General features: G+C 48.6%; 1 protein-coding gene across 19 annotated transcripts in view; it reads left to right on the top strand.

Moving 5' to 3' along the window:
* Positions 1-15,418, top strand: part of Nfasc (neurofascin) — a 176,435-nt gene that overhangs the window by 121,162 nt on the left and 39,855 nt on the right. For 14 of the 19 annotated variants that reach the window (XR_008217892.1, XR_008217891.1, XM_052736917.1 and 11 more), the window contains 8 exons: positions 7,521-7,664; positions 8,383-8,494; positions 8,794-8,960; positions 9,438-9,585; positions 10,658-10,782; positions 13,056-13,100; positions 14,257-14,358; positions 14,627-14,824. Coding sequence is in view for 17 of the 19 variants with exons in the window: in XM_052736917.1 (XP_052592877.1) it covers positions 7,521-7,664; positions 8,383-8,494; positions 8,794-8,960; positions 9,438-9,585; positions 10,658-10,782; positions 13,056-13,100; positions 14,257-14,358; positions 14,627-14,824 (1,041 nt within the window). In the remaining 2 variants the exon portion in view is untranslated. The remainder of the gene's footprint in view (positions 1-7,520; positions 7,665-8,382; positions 8,495-8,793; positions 8,961-9,437; positions 9,586-10,657; positions 10,783-13,055; positions 13,101-14,256; positions 14,359-14,626; positions 14,825-15,418) is intronic. The other 5 variants (XM_052736929.1, XM_052736930.1, XM_052736928.1 and 2 more) reach the window with 1 other exon arrangement.

The raw sequence follows: 15,418 nt of genomic DNA, 5'->3' as shown, positions 1-15,418 counted from the left end.
AAGAACTTCCCCTTGAGTGTTTTGGGGAAATTTTGATCCTGTCCAGATCGATTGAATAGGGGGTCCCCAGGTTTGAGCTAATGACGTTGGTCTGGTTTTCACGTCATATTCTGTCCGGTTGTTTTACTTTTGAAATGTCTAGTGATTTCCTTCTTCAAGGAGCTGGGGAACAGTAAGCAAGGATATCAACCAGTAGTGTGGGGACTCCGGCGGCGGCAGAAGGAAGCTGCCTCGATGTGATGCAGCTAAGGAGAAAAGTCGAGGGAAAGAGGTGTGAATGAGACACAGGAGCATCTGATGCTGACCAGATGCAGAGCACAGGCGGCAGGCCGCGCAGCCCAGGTCACAAAGTATGTACAGGGCACGGTAGTCTCGCCCTTAGTGACTGGCTGCTGACCTTATCAGCTGAGAATAAGTGTGAAGTTTTAACGTCCTGAACCTGTGGTCAGTGGGTGGACCGAGCTCTGCAACTGCCCAACTGATCCATCCAACTACTGGACCTTCACAGCCGTGACCACAGCAGGGAGGCTGACGCCGGGAGGTGTCCAAAGAGAGCTCAGTGCCACGTCTGGGTCCCCCACTCAGTATGCTGCGGAGATACATCCAGCTGGAACATTACCCATCCCAGGGTACATAAACTGTGGTGTCTGGAGGAGTGAAAGAACCCAGCCCACAAACCACAAACCCTGGTCACCAGAGGCCCCTGGTATGCAGAGAAGGGAGCTACTGAAGTGAAGACCACGCTGGCAGACATCATTCTTCTCCTACAACAAGCTCAGCATCAACACAAATCACAGAAAAGACCAAGTTCCCAGCCCCAATCTATCCGGTGGATTTCAGCTTTCAAAGGCCCAGGAAGAAATTACTCTAACTCTTTTTGGCCCCCTGTATTTCACTTTCTTTCTTTCTTTCCTTCTTTCTTTCTTTCTTTCTTTCTTTCTTTCTTTCTTTCTTTCTTTCTTTCTTTCTTTCTTTCTTTCTTCCTTCCTTCCTTCTTTCCTTCCTTCCTTCCTTCCTTCCTTCCTTCCTTCCTTCCTTCCTTCCCCTTCTCTTTCTTTCTTTTTTTCACTTTAAGCAATCTTTTTACTTCAGTTTATTTTTTTAAGCTTTTGTGTTTTAATTTCTATTCTTACATTTAACTACTTGCATTTATGCATTTTTCATTGTTTATATTTTCTTTTTATTAGCCTCTTGTGTTTCCCCTTTTCCTTTTTTGTTATACCTTTCCCAGACTTTAACTTAGTTTTCAAATAAAGGCTGCGTGTGTGTGTGTGTGTGTGTGTGTGTGTGTGTGTGTGTGTGTGTTCACATATGTGCCTGCAGGTAAAAGCCAGAGGACAACTTTGAGTGTTCTTCATCAGGAGTCATCATTTTGTTTTTTGAGACAAGGTCTTTCATTGGTCTAGAATTTGCTGAGTAGAGTAGGCAGGCCAGCCAGGGAGCCTCAGAGACACACCCGTCTCTGCCTCCACAGTGCTGGGATTATAAACATGCATCACTGTGTCTGGCTTTTTTACAAGTACGCTGAGATCAAAGCAAGCAGTTTACTAGCCAAGCAATCTCCTCAGCCCCAAACAAAGTCTTTTATGTTGCGTTTTATTCCCTTTCTTACATCTGTCTCATTTTTTTTTTCAGAGCTGAGGACCGAACCCAGGGCCTTGCACTTGCTAGGCAAGCGCTCTACCACTGAGCTAAATCCCCAACCCCCTGTCTCATTTTCTTTTCAGACTTTTTCATTAGTGATCTTTATTTAGTCCTTTTCTTCTTCCCTCTTCCCCATCCCAGCATTCTACTGCGCTCCTTTTCTTTTTATTTTCTTCCATCTAACCTTGCTTTCTTGTATTTTCCCTTTCTTTACCTCATTCATTTACTATTTTTGTATGTACTCTAAATAATTTTCAACTGCATAGCACACACTGCCTTATTTTACCATTTTCTGTTCTACAGCCATTAGTGATGTATCTGTGGGCTTTAGCCAATATCATGTGTATTTCTATGCCAGGTGTTGGCTTGCTGTTGTTGCTGCCACAGCAGTTTGTGATCTCCTCTCTGAATGGTACTGGGAATTGACCCCTTAAAAGCTCAATAAGACCAGGGTGGTAGTGGCGCACACCTTTGATCCCAGCACTTGAGAGGCAGAGATAGGTGGATCTCTGAGTCTGAGGCCAGCCTGGTCTACAGAGTGAGTTCCAGGACAGCCATGGTTGCAAAGAAAAATCCTGTCTTGAAAAACTAAAACAAACAAAAAAAATCTCAATAAGAAGATGGACAAATGAAACTGGAGGAGCTATCAAAGCCGACAGATGTGTAAGTCACAGCTCAGACCCACAAGAAACATGAAAAACAGAACATGATAACAGGACTCCTGCAAAGGATCATGATTCCTCGCTACTGAACTCAAGGCCATGAAATTAGGAAATGCCAGATGAAAAATCCAAGTGTTTACAGATAAAGTGATCAGCTCAGCGGCCTCATTGAAACAAGCAGCTGGATGGATGATGTGAGGGAAGCGGCTCAGGAGCACGAGACGAAAGCCAGCAGTATAGAGGAGAAAGTCAGAAAAACACGGCAAAGTCAGCAACAAGGAAGAGCGAGGCGAACGAGGAGAGGTTTTTTAATGAAATAGAAATGTTGAAATGAAAAACTTTTGAATCAAGTAAAATAACACAGTGGAAACCGTCAACAGACTACACCAAGAAGAAGAAAAACTATCAGGAATAGAAGGAAATGTCAAGGTAACCATCATCCTAAAATTAAAAGAAGAATAGCATGGCAACAACTTCCTGAAATCCTGAGATACAGTCAAGAGATAAACCTAAGAGTCCAAGATGCAGTAGAAAGCGCTGAGATAAAACCAAAGGTATGGAGACTCTAGTCAATGAAATTATAGCAATAAAATCAAAAGGTGTAAGAGAAAGATATCAACTCACAAATGCATCAGAATAAGATCAGACTTCAATACAAACCCTTAAAATAACTAGGAAAGCATGGGTTTGTCTGCTTCCATCATTGAAAGTAAACTAACTGTCAACCCAAATTGCTGTATACATCAAATTATCTTTTCAAATTCATGGAGAGGAGCTGGTAATATGGTTCAGTCTGACAACCTGAATTTGATTTCACATGGTAGAAGAATAGTACCAATTCCTACAAGTTTTCCTCAGACCTCCAGATCTATGCATGGCACATGCATGCTCCCACACACACATTAAATAAATGTAAAAAAAAAGTATTAAAGTAAATTCATGGAGAAATAAGGACATTTCAAGACAAGCACAAATTAAAGCAATTCTTGACCACCACCCTACTCTGCAGAAATGCTTAAAGAAATCCTCAACACGAAGAATGAAGTCTCAACCAAGAGAACCCAGAAAAGAATGTAACTTTCTCATACAGAATAGATGAATAAGGAAAACTCAGAAAAGATCCATCGTATCCAACACAGTAAACTAGCAAACTCTTAATACGAATGGAGAGTTGGGGGAAAGCAAACAATAATTCCCTAGCCAGAAAAATAACCAACAAATTTCAGGAGTTATCAAACCTCTCATTAATAATACTAAATGCAACTCAATTCATCAATTAAAAAAAAAAAACCACAGCTCACTGACAAAGACACACTTAGTGTGAAAGTGAAGGACAGAAGTTTGCCAAACAGAAGTTGAAAACAAGCTGGTGTAGCTATTCCCAAAGCTGATAAAGTACACTGAACATCAAATTGGTCAGGAAAGATAAAGGATGCCACTACATACTAGTAAAGGGAACAGTCCATCAAGAAGAGAGAATGATTGTAAATATATATATATATATATGTATTGAACCCTGGGGCTTCCAATTTCATAGAGTAAGCACTCTGAGCATAAAGCAGCAGCTGGTTCCTGATACAGTGTTGGGCGACCGTAATATCCCATCTCATCAATAGGTAGGCCACCCAGACTTAAAGTCAGTAAAGGAACTCCAGAGTTAATCCACACCCAAGATCAAATGGACTTGGCAGCCATTGACAGAACATTCCACTCAACGGCTGCAAAGTACACATTCATCTCTGCCATCCATGAAACTTTCACCAAAGTAAATCACATTTGATGCCATAAGAAAGTTATAACAATATAAAATAATTGAAATAGCTTCTTGTATCTTTTCAGAGTGCAGTGAAATATGGCTAGAAATCAATAAGGAGAAAACCCACAGGAGCTCACAAATGTACTCTTGAATGAGCAGTGGGTCATTAAAGAAATCTGGGAGAAAAAAAATTTTAAATTCTGAGAATCAAATAAAAACAAAGCACAACTTATCAGAATCTTGGAGATATAACAAAGGCCAATCTAAGAGGAACATTCATAGCTACGACTTCTTATATCAAAAGACCTCACCTAAATCACAAGAGGATGAACTTCAAGGTCTCAAGGGAAACAGAACAATCCAAACCCCAAAGTGGTAGATGGAAGGAAGTAATAAAAATCAGGGAAGAAACTCAATGAAACAAAGAGTCGGTTCTTTGGAAAAATAAATGAGATAGACAAATTCTTATCCAAATGAACCAAAAGGAAGAGAGGATACCAAAATTAATAAAATTAGAGCTAAAAGGGGGACATTACCACAGGTTTCAATGAGATCTAGAGGATACTTAGGAAATGGTTTAGGAAAAACATGTATGATTTGAAAAATCTAGAAGAAATGGGTAAGGCCTAGATGCATATGACCTACCTAAATTAAAGCAAGAATGTAATAAGCAACTTAAACAGACCCCAAAGAAGCAACAAGTTTGAAAGCCTGGACCAGGCAAGATTCACGGCTGAATCTACCAGACCTTTAGGGAAGTGCTAACACCAGTGCTCCTCAAACTGTTCACGGAGTGAAAACGGAAGGAACACTACCAGACTCGTTCTGTGAAGCCAGCATTGCTCTGATATCAGACTTGAAGGGGACACACGCGTGTGCGTGCGTGCGTGCACACGCGCGTGCACGCACACACACACACACACACGAACTATAAAGCTGGGCGTGATCGATAACTCAAGAACCTGAGACAGGAGGATTGGCTGTGAATTTAAGGCTAGCCTGGACTACTTGGTGAATTCCAGGCTATCCTGGGCTATTGAATGAGACTTTTCCTCAACAAGAAAAACTATAGAGAGGGAGACCAATTTCCCTGATAAACATAGATGAAAAAAATGATCAATTATCAACAAAACAAGCTATACCGTTCCTGATCACACGTACACTCAAAGGAATCTAAATCAGCACACCACAGAGATACTTGCAGATTCATGCCTCTGCTGCACTGTTCACAACAGCCAAAAGACAGAAGCGGCCTCCTTGCCCATCCACAGGTGAACAGACAGAGACGAACACGGTGCCTAGACACAATGGTGTTTTGTTCTGACACAGAGAAGACCAGCCGTTCGCATCATGTTAAGTGAAATAAGCCATGCTGAGACCGCTGTGCCGTGTTTTCTCGTGTGTGGAATCTGGGCTTACATATGAATACGCATCCACACACACATCAAGGACACAAAAGTAGAAGTCTGTGAAAGTGATTTTAAAGGAAGGGAGGGGCGGTACGAGAAGGCAATAGGAGGAGGGGGGAAAGACGAAGATCCCACATAGCTGAATAACTAAACATAAGTATACGTGACGTGAAAGCAGAACGGAGGCTGTGGGGGGAAACCAAGGGGAGCAGGAGCAGAGGGAGATGGGAGTGTAGCTGGGGGAGAATCTGATCAAAGTTTATTGGTATGTATACATGAGAATATCGTCCCGTGACTTCCGTATGCTAAGTAGAAAAATCATTTTAAAACAGGAAGGAAAGGAGCAGGTGGAGAAGCGGAGACAGGGAGGCAGCTTGCTAGATGTCATGTCTGTACCCCTTCAAACACAGTGGGTGAGGAGACTGGGCTCTGGATCGCAGGAGGCCACCAGAGGCGGGGAGCTGCGGACTGCATTGGGCTGCAGAGGGCTTGCACCCGCTAAGACGGAATCATTACCCTGCCAGGAGCAGAGACGTAGCCACAGCCCTCTGGCCGCAGTCTTCTGACCTCGTAGGCTTTGGGGGAAGCAGGCAGTGGTGGTACACCTTGTAGCACTGTGCTGTAGACGCAGCCCAGGGCTGGCAGCTGATCCTCGGCCCCGGGGTCATCCGTCAGCCTCTGCAGGAAGTGCCAAGGAGAGATGACTGGCAGGGAAATTAGGTTTATGAAACCGGCCAGGTTAGGGGGTGTTCAGGTTGGTGGTGCCACTTCCCAGGTGCCTTTTTGCTGAGTAGATCCCAGAGTAGATGACTAGGACATGAACCGTGCCTTATTTTACCTTCTGCTGAGTCCCCAGATTCTTTATCTGTTGAGTGGCGCCGGAGGGCCAGACTCCTATTTTTTTTTTTTTTTAAGGTCTAAGAAATCCCAGTGAATTCACAGCCTCAGCGAGCCAAAGCATTTGCTCCCAAGTCCAGATGTTTCCAGTGGCTACAAACGAGAGAAGTGGCTGTTGTTTACATTTCTGGAAAGTTTTTGTTTTATGGCCCCTTCTCCTTGCCTCCCCCTCAGTCTTCCTTCTCATGGGGAAGACAGGAACGATGCTCCCCCAGAACCGACGTCTTTCTTGATGTGTCCCAAGTCCCAGCGTGACATATGGGCAGAACCACAGCTCCTGAAAGCCGGCAACATCAGGAGAACTATCGGCAAGAATGGCCCCTCTGTGTAGGCTACTTTTCTTAGGAAGACCTTTTTTTTTTTTTTTTTTAACAAGCACGAAGACTCAGTTTGCATGAAGCTCTGGCTGGTGGGCAGCTTTTTGGTGAGAGAGGTTGGGAAGAGGCAGAGGATGGGAAGATGGCAGGTTTGGGCTCTTCGGATGTTGCTGTATTCTTGTCCATGTACATTGGATTAAAATCATAACAAATGAATGTCTGGCACGGTGACTTACTCATGTCTGTAATCCCAAGTATTGGGAGGCTAGGGCAGGAGGATTGCCATGAGTTTAAGGCTAGTCTGGTAAGTTCAAGGCCAGCAAGAACTACATAACAAGACCTTGTCTCAGAAAATTAATTAACTAAATTGAGTGAAAGCAGCAGCAGTGTTTCTGGGCCTTCCACCATTCACTATATACCTGTATGAAAAGTCTCAGGATACTGTCACAAGACTCCATGAGGTGATGGGTTGTCCCACAGACCAGGATCTGAAGCAAACGATGTGAACAGTGTTGACTGGAGAGGTAGTTAGATTCCTCTTTCCAAAGCTAGTTTTCCGTAGCTCATATCTTCAACTGCAGCTGCCCAGCTGTTGCTTGAGTAAAGCAAAGATTCAGATTCCATCCAGATGATGGATGGAGAAACAAACTCCCAGAGGGCCCAGGTCACATGGTTCAGCAGTGCTGAATCTGGAAGCTGGGTCTACCTGGGTCCACCCAGCCGCCTCTTCTTCCACAGAACCCTTAGCATATGTGGGACACTGTCCAGAGCCCTGCATGCCTCTCACTCTGCCTGGTTCCATTTCTTATGGGAAACTTCTCTTTTTCACCTGCAGCGGCACCACCCAACCCCAACCGTGAGGTGGCTGAGGACACCATCATCTTCCGGGACACTCAGATCAGCAGCAGGGCAGTGTACCAGTGTAACACATCCAACGAACATGGCTACCTGCTGGCCAATGCCTTCGTCAGTGTGTTGGGTGAGCATGCTCTCACACGGTCTCTGCCCACTGGCGGTGGGGGTCTTCTTGGGGTATAGTGATGCCATGAGGTACGTTTTCTTCTCTGGAGCCTAGGCATGCCGGGCAGGCTTGGCGGCCTGTGGAGCATGGAGGTGGGGTTTGTGGGGAGAATGGAGCCCTTGTACTCCACCAAGCCCGATGACCACAGGGCTCATTCCGTCAGAGAAGTTGGGTAGGAAGTGCTTCCGAGCGTGGTTGCTGTACTTCTTGAGCAAGGAGAGGGCAGTGGGAACCGGTAGATACAAGATGTCTCAGAGCTGTGAAGGATCAGCCAGGAAAGGCTCCAAAGCTACACAGAGAAACCCTGTCTCAGAAAACAAAACAACAACAACAACAAAAAGCTAGTTTGGATGTGAGGCAGATGGAGGACAGGCAGACGGATAAACTCCCTCCTCACCTAAACCTTACAGCAAGGATGTCCCATCCTTTGTAACATGACTGTGGTCTACAAATGTGTTGGGCAGCATTTGTAATGATCCTGGGACACCTGAACCCCAGTGGCTGTAGGTTGGACAGTTTCCCTTAGACGAGCCTTGTAAAAGAAAGGGGTGGATCCGGGTATCTAGGCGTCTGGAAAGCTGCTGTAAGGGGGAAGCGTATTGTGGTGACACCGGGGAGGAAGGGGAAGGGTTGTGCTCCGCACCCATCTTGGCGAATTGGCCCTCTGCGGTTTCAGATGTGCCCCCTCGGATGCTGTCTCCCCGGAACCAGCTCATCAGGGTGATCCTTTACAATCGGACGCGGCTAGACTGCCCATTCTTCGGGTCTCCCATTCCAACACTCCGATGGTAAGTCCCAGGAGACCAGATCTCCCCAGCGGGAGTCATTTGTCTTTTGGCTCCCGTCTACCCTATAGGGATCTTTAAACCATCAAAGCTGGCCATCTGGGTGAACCCCTATATTGTTCAGAGAGGAGCTGAGTCTCTCCAGAGCCAGCTAGTGGCTCCAGGCGGAGCCTGCAAAGCTCAGGACTCCATGTGTCTACCTCAAGCCTCCCAACCCGCCACCCCACCATGGACTCTGCTGCTTCCTAGTTCCCTGGGGCCAGTCCTTTCTCAGTATGCTGTGTTCGCTGCTCTATTGTGAGGTTTAAGAATGGGCAAGGAAGCAACCTGGACGGTGGTAACTACCACGTCTACGAGAACGGCAGTCTGGAAATCAAGATGATCCGCAAAGAGGACCAAGGCATCTACACCTGTGTGGCCACCAACATCCTGGGCAAAGCTGAAAATCAAGTCCGCCTAGAGGTCAAAGGTAAGCAAGGGGGGGGGTCACAGGTGAGAGTTCAGGTGGGACAGGAAAGCTGTGCTCACAGGTATCCATAGGTGCAGTAGGAAATGCCCCTGCCTGAGGTCTGGTGGGCACCACACATGTCCTCTCAGTGACTCCAGCTGACTGAAGTGTGGGAACACGGAAGCCGCTTCTCAACCTCGTCTGGAAGCTCACCTATCCCCTCACCACCACTCATGGATTTCTGAGCCAGAGGACTATTTGGGGATTTTGATTACCGCCCCGCCCCCCCCCACATGCCACACACACACACACACACACACACACACACACACACACACACACACACACACACACACCCCACAGAAACCCCTCACCATTCCTACAGCCTGCTGCACTCTGTGTTGGACACCTCAGGGTCAGGCATGTCACACTGCATGGCCACCTCGGGGCCGGTGGGCAGAGGAGGGGTCCGTGCCAGCTTCCCAATTGTCTTCACAGACCCCACCAGGATCTTCAGGATGCCTGAGGACCAGGTGGTCAAGAGGGGCACCACGGTGCAGCTGGAGTGTCGCGTGAAGCATGACCCCTCCCTGAAGCTCACGGTCTCCTGGCTGAAGGATGATGAGCCACTGTACATTGGAAACAGGTTTCTGCTCTCCGTCTCGACTCCTCCGCTAGGGAGCTAGCAGGAGGGGTGACGGCCTTGGCGACCCTTTCCTCGGGGGCAATCCCAGGAACCACTCTTCCTCTCTCTTATCTACCTGTCGCTCTCTCCTTCACCTCTTCTCTCCCACCTTCTCGTCTCCTCACCCCTCCTCTTACTTTTCCTCCTCCCTTCCTTTATATCTCATTTTCTCCCTGCCCTACACCTCTCTTCTGCATTCCATGCTCCGGGCCTTTCAGCTCTGCATGTAGTGCCCCTTCTCGCCAGTAGAGGGCAGGTCTGGCCCTAGCTACCACATCCAGTGCCATGCCTGATGGGTCTCAGCTCCTAGATCTTCTGGGTACTTTGACGGTACCCCATCTGCACGTCCCACACCAGTTTGGACTTTATTTGTGTACGGGTAGGACTTGGGTGCTGATAGTATTGAAAGGTCCCCTGGGTGTTCTTTAAGGTGCAGTCAGGATTGAGAACCCCTGATCCCTACCTCCCTGCCTGGGGCTCTCCTTGCTGTCTCCCTTCTGGGCAGTAAGGCACCATCCATTCCCAGTCTCACCCAGCTCCGTGCAGGGCTGCACCCCGCCTGTGTGCGCGGGCATCCAGCACCCACTGGTACTGACAGTTCGACTACGATCATGTATTGCTCTGGGATGCCCCTCCCTCGGGTGGAAACAGGTCAGAGCAGCCTGGGGACAGAGCACCAGAACTGGTGCATAGGACAGAACACATGTAGGGGAAGAGAAGCCACACCAACCTGTCTTGGGTGTGTCAGGGTGATGGTACCTTAATCTGGGAAGTAGTGTGTGCAGCACAAGAAAGGCTCGCCGACGGGTACAGTGTGGATGCTGAGGAGCATCCCATCCACCCTCTCTTCTCTACATCTGAGTGTCCAGATGGCACCCACACCCCTCAAGGGAGCCGTGGCTCTCACCTGGCCCTGCCACCTCCTTTATCTTCCTTTTCACTGTCCCCTTGTGGGAAGAAAGTACCAGCTATGCGCAGTGTGGGAGCCGCCCTCCTGCCAGCCTCCTGCCAACCTCAGCCTGGCGCCTTGCAGGATGAAGAAGGAGGAGGACTCCCTGACCATCTTCGGCGTGGCAGAGCGGGACCAAGGCAGTTATACATGCATGGCCAGCACCGAGCTGGACCAAGACCTGGCCAAGGCTTACCTCACTGTTCTAGGTAATGGCCACCACCCACATCCGCACAGACAACCCTTCTCCCTGCTTCCCAGCAGCCGGAGTAGCTGTGAGCGCTGGCCGGTCCCCAGGGCAATGCCTAGTAAGCAAGCAGCAGTCAGGGGCAATGACCTCTTCAGGTCTCTGGATTAGGAGGCTGCCACTCTCAAGCCAGCCGAGGAGGACGATTTGGAGTTGTCTCCTGTGTGACCTGAAAGCTGAAAGGTGTGGAATGGCAGAAAGTGGGGTGACTTCCTCTTCTGCTCTCCTACAGCTGCCTCCACACCACCCAGTTGACTAAAGCCACCGCACAGCAAGGCTAGACCAAGGGGTGTGTGTGTGTGTGTGTGTGTGTGTGTGTGTGTGTGTGTGTGTGTTGTATATATGATGAGTGGTGTTTGTGGTCTGTGTATGTGTTTGGTGTGTGTGTGTGTGTGTGTGTGTGTGTGTGTGTGTGTGTGTGTGTGTAATTGGTGTGTGTGTATATATGATGAGTGGTGTTTGTGGTCTGTGTATGTGTTTGGTGTGTGTGTGATGTATATATGATGAGTGGTGTTTGTGGTCTGTGTATGTGTTTGGTGTGTGTGTGTGTATTTGGTGTGTGGTGTATGTGTTGTGTGTGTGTGTTGTGTATGTGGTGTGTGTTGTATGTAGTGTGTGTATGTGTTTGGTGTGTATGTGTGGTGTGTGTGGTGTGTGTGTTTGGTGTGTATGTGGGGGGTGTATGTAGTGTATATGTGTGTGGTATATATGTGGTGTGGTGTGTGTGTATGTGTGTGGTGTGTGTGTGGTGTATATGTGGTGCATGTGTGTGTGTATGTGGTGTACATGTGGTGTGTGTGTGTTGTATATGTGGTGTGTGTGTGTGTGTGCTGTGTGTGTGATATATATATGGTGTGTGTGTGTACTGTATATGTGGTGTGTGTGTGTGTGTGTGTGGTATATATATGGTATGTGTGTGTGCTGTATATGTGGTGTGTGTGTGTGTGTGTGGTGTATGTGGTGTGTGTGTGTGTGTGTGTGTGTGTGTGTGTGTGTGTGTGTGTGTGTACATGTGGTGTGTGTGTGTGTGTGTGGTGTACATGTGGTGCATGTGTGTGTGTGTGGTGTATATGTGGTGTGTGTGTGTGTGTATGTGGTGTATATGTGGTGTGTGTGTGTGGTTGTATATGTGGTGTGTATGTGTGTGTGTGTGGTGTATATGTGGTGTGTGTGTGTGTTGTATATGTGGTGTGTGGTGTGTGTGTGTGTGTGTGTGGTGTGTGTGTGGTGCATGTGTGTGTGTGTGTGGTGCATGTGTGTGTGTATGTGGTGTATATGTGGTGTGTGTGTGTTGTATATATGATGAGTAGTGTTTGTGGTCTGTGTATGTGTTTGGTGTGTGTGTGTGTGTGTGTGTATTTGATGTGTGGTGTATATGTGTTGTGTGTGTGTTGTGTATGTGGTGTGTGGTGTATGTGGTGTGTGTATGTGTTTGGTGTGTATGTGTGGTGTGTGTGGTGTGTGTGTGTTTGGTGTGTATGTGGGGGGTGTATGTAGTGTATATGTGTGTGGTATATATGTGGTGGGTGTGTGTGTGTATGTGTGTGGTGTGTGTGTGGTGCATGTGTGTGTGTGGTGCATGTGTGTGTGTGTATGTGGTGTATATGTGGTGTGTGTGTGTGTTGTATATGTGGTGTGTATGTGTGTGTGTGGTGTATATGTGGTGTGTGTGTGTGCTGTATATGTGGTGTGTGGTGTGTGTGTGTGTGTGTGTGTGTGTGGTGTATGTGGTGTGTGTGTGTGTGTTTCCAACACTTCTCTAGCTTTCTCCTCCCATGCTGCTCCTGGGTTTTAGTGGCATTTCACACTGTGCCACACACTGAACAAAATGACCCCATCCCTTCCTGTCCGTGTGTCCAGGCTGGACTGCAAATACCAAACCATCGTAAACAGAAGGGAAGGTGGCTACCCCTTTCCAGTGAAGCAGGTCCTCTGCTGTCACCTTTGTCCTGTTCCCTCTCTGACCTCCTGCAGTGGAGGTCACACTTGCTGGCCATAATGGGCCCAGATATGTTAATATATCTGGACAGGAAGAAGCCAGAAAGCCCACTCTAGGCCATGGAAGAAACACAAGACGTCATGGGGGGGGGACTGTCCTTGGAAGGGAGAGTGCAGCCTTGCTTGGGGCCCCCACAGCACACAGACAGCTGCAAAAGCCTCATCTATCCGTTCCCGTCCTAGACCTCTTTAACCCTGCTAACCTGCTAACCTGGATAACCCATCTTACTGTTGCAGCTGACCAGGCCACTCCAACTAACCGTTTGGCTGCCCTACCCAAAGGTAATTGGTACTAATCGGGGGCTCTGGTGCCCAGGGGTGGAATCTTGAAGAGGAATCATGAGAAGACCGCACATTACAGGCTGGTGGACAGTGCTCCACCTGCCCCACGTGTGACCCCTAGCCCTCAGGAACCCACAGCCACCTGCCTCCCTGGACCATATCACAACCCTGCCCTGGGCTCCTTCTGCAGGCTGGGCTCAGAAGTCTGGACCACCATTTATCTCCTTTCCTTCCACCCCACTTAGCCCTCCCTTGAGGTTCCTGCTGTCTGCCCCTGGCTACACCTCAGAAGTGCCTAATGGCCAGTCAGGAAGGCTGCTTCCTCAGATTATCCCCTACAGGCTCATCAATTTATAGACTGCCACACATCTACTGCTATGCACCTATGTATACTCCCTCCCCCAACACACACACACACACACACACACACACACACACACACACACACACACACACACACTAATGTGAACTTAAGTGACCCACTGTCTAGGTCTTCCCAGTACCAGCCAAAACGTAATAGCTGGTTCAGGGAGGTAAGATACGGGGGAAATTATGGCTGGATGACTCTCCCAAAGCCAGGACATGTTGCTACTCATTAGAAACCCCCACCCCCTGCCCAAGGATTTATCTCCCTTACTCCTATGTGGATGCCTCTGGCCCCCTCCGTTCTTCTCCCTCACTTGACCCAAACTAAGTCTCTTCCTGCTGGGCCTGGTCTTCCTTTGTACCCTCCCATTTCCCTCGTCTCTCTGCCCTGCTCAGCACTGCAGAGCTCTCCTGGGCTCTGGTCCAGAGAAACAAGGAGTAATCATGAGAAATGAGATGACCCTGTACTTCCCCCAAGTCTCTCTTATGGAAGCAGCAGCCTTCCCCCAAAGTATGGGTTCTAAAAGATCCGAAGAAACAGGATGAATTGGCCCCTGTTCCCTCTACCCTGCCTGATCCTCCTTGTTACAGTCTCTGGTATTCTTGGTTCTTCCTGGAGGAAAGGGGTGGTCCCTGCACTGGCCCTCCAGGGTAGGCTGGGATTTGATCTGCTGACAGGAGAGACCTGAGCCCCTCAGGGACCTGTCCAGGACTAGTACTGCCTACCCCAGGGAGAGGGACTGGCTGTCACTTAGGAGCTCAGAGTGACATCTCTTTCCTCTGCTGTCAGGACGGCCAGACCGACCCAGGGACCTGGAGCTCACTGACCTGGCTGAGAGGAGTGTGCGGCTGACCTGGATCCCAGGGGATGATAACAACAGCCCCATCACAGGTCAGCCCAGGGCCCTGTGCTCCAAAGCCAGAAGGAGCTGGTAACCTAACACCCTTGGACTAGGGCCCTCCAGTGTCTGCTCCTACCCCTGCCTCATGGCCCATGCATGGAGGCCTTGATTCCTCCCTGGATCTTGGGAAGTCGACGACTTCCCAAGCCGCTGTCTGTCCTGGGGAGATGGTAAAGATAAATGGAAGCCAAGAAGGACATGCTTCTAAAGCAGGACTTTGTGACTCCCAAAACAGCTCTGTCCTCCTTGTCCACTCAGACTACGTCATCCAGTTTGAAGAGGACCAGTTCCAGCCAGGGGTCTGGCATGACCACTCCAAGTTCCCAGGCAGCGTCAACTCAGCCGTCCTCCATCTGTCCCCATATGTCAACTACCAGTTCCGAGTCATTGCTGTCAACGAGGTTGGGAGCAGCCACCCCAGCCTTCCATCTGAGCGCTACAGAACCAGCGGAGCACGTGAGTACTTGAGCTCTGGGTGCCCTGGGCTTGCACTGACTCTCTCCCAGCTCCCAGTCATGGGAACTTAGGCAAGTTACTTGGCTGTCCAAGGCCTGGCTTCCTCATCTTAGAGTAACACATGCTGTTGCTGGATCCTAACAGCTCCCTCGGGGAAGGGGGTGAGAAGGCATGGGCATCAATGACACAGACACCCGGAGGCAGTTGAAGGCAAAAAAAATAAACTCATTTATTCAATATTGGGGAAGGCCTTATATACCCTCCTCCCAGCACCCAGGCTGGGTCCCAGATCGGGTGACATTGCATAGTTGTCCCTCATTGGCTGGGCATGATCAGGAGCTCTGACAGTGCCTGTTGCCAGACCCTTAGGCAGACTCCAGGTTGGCTCATAAAGAAGTACATTCTGTGCATGCCTTGGCAACTGGTTTGAGCCAATTTCCTCGACCCTATGGGCCTGTCCTACTACAACATACCTCTCGGGGATCCTACTTAAAACAGCTGGAGCGATAGCCTAGGGAGTAGAGGCACCAGCTGCCAAGTCTGATGAGCTGAGTTTGATCCCTGGTACCCAAATGATGGGAAGAGATGACTGAC

Source organism: Peromyscus californicus, unplaced genomic scaffold, assembly GCF_007827085.1.
Source record: "Peromyscus californicus insignis strain IS unplaced genomic scaffold, ASM782708v3 Scaffold_14__1_contigs__length_90479793_seg_2, whole genome shotgun sequence".
Taxonomy (NCBI): Eukaryota; Metazoa; Chordata; class Mammalia; order Rodentia; family Cricetidae; genus Peromyscus; species Peromyscus californicus.
This window is presented reverse-complemented; position numbering and strand designations above follow the sequence as displayed.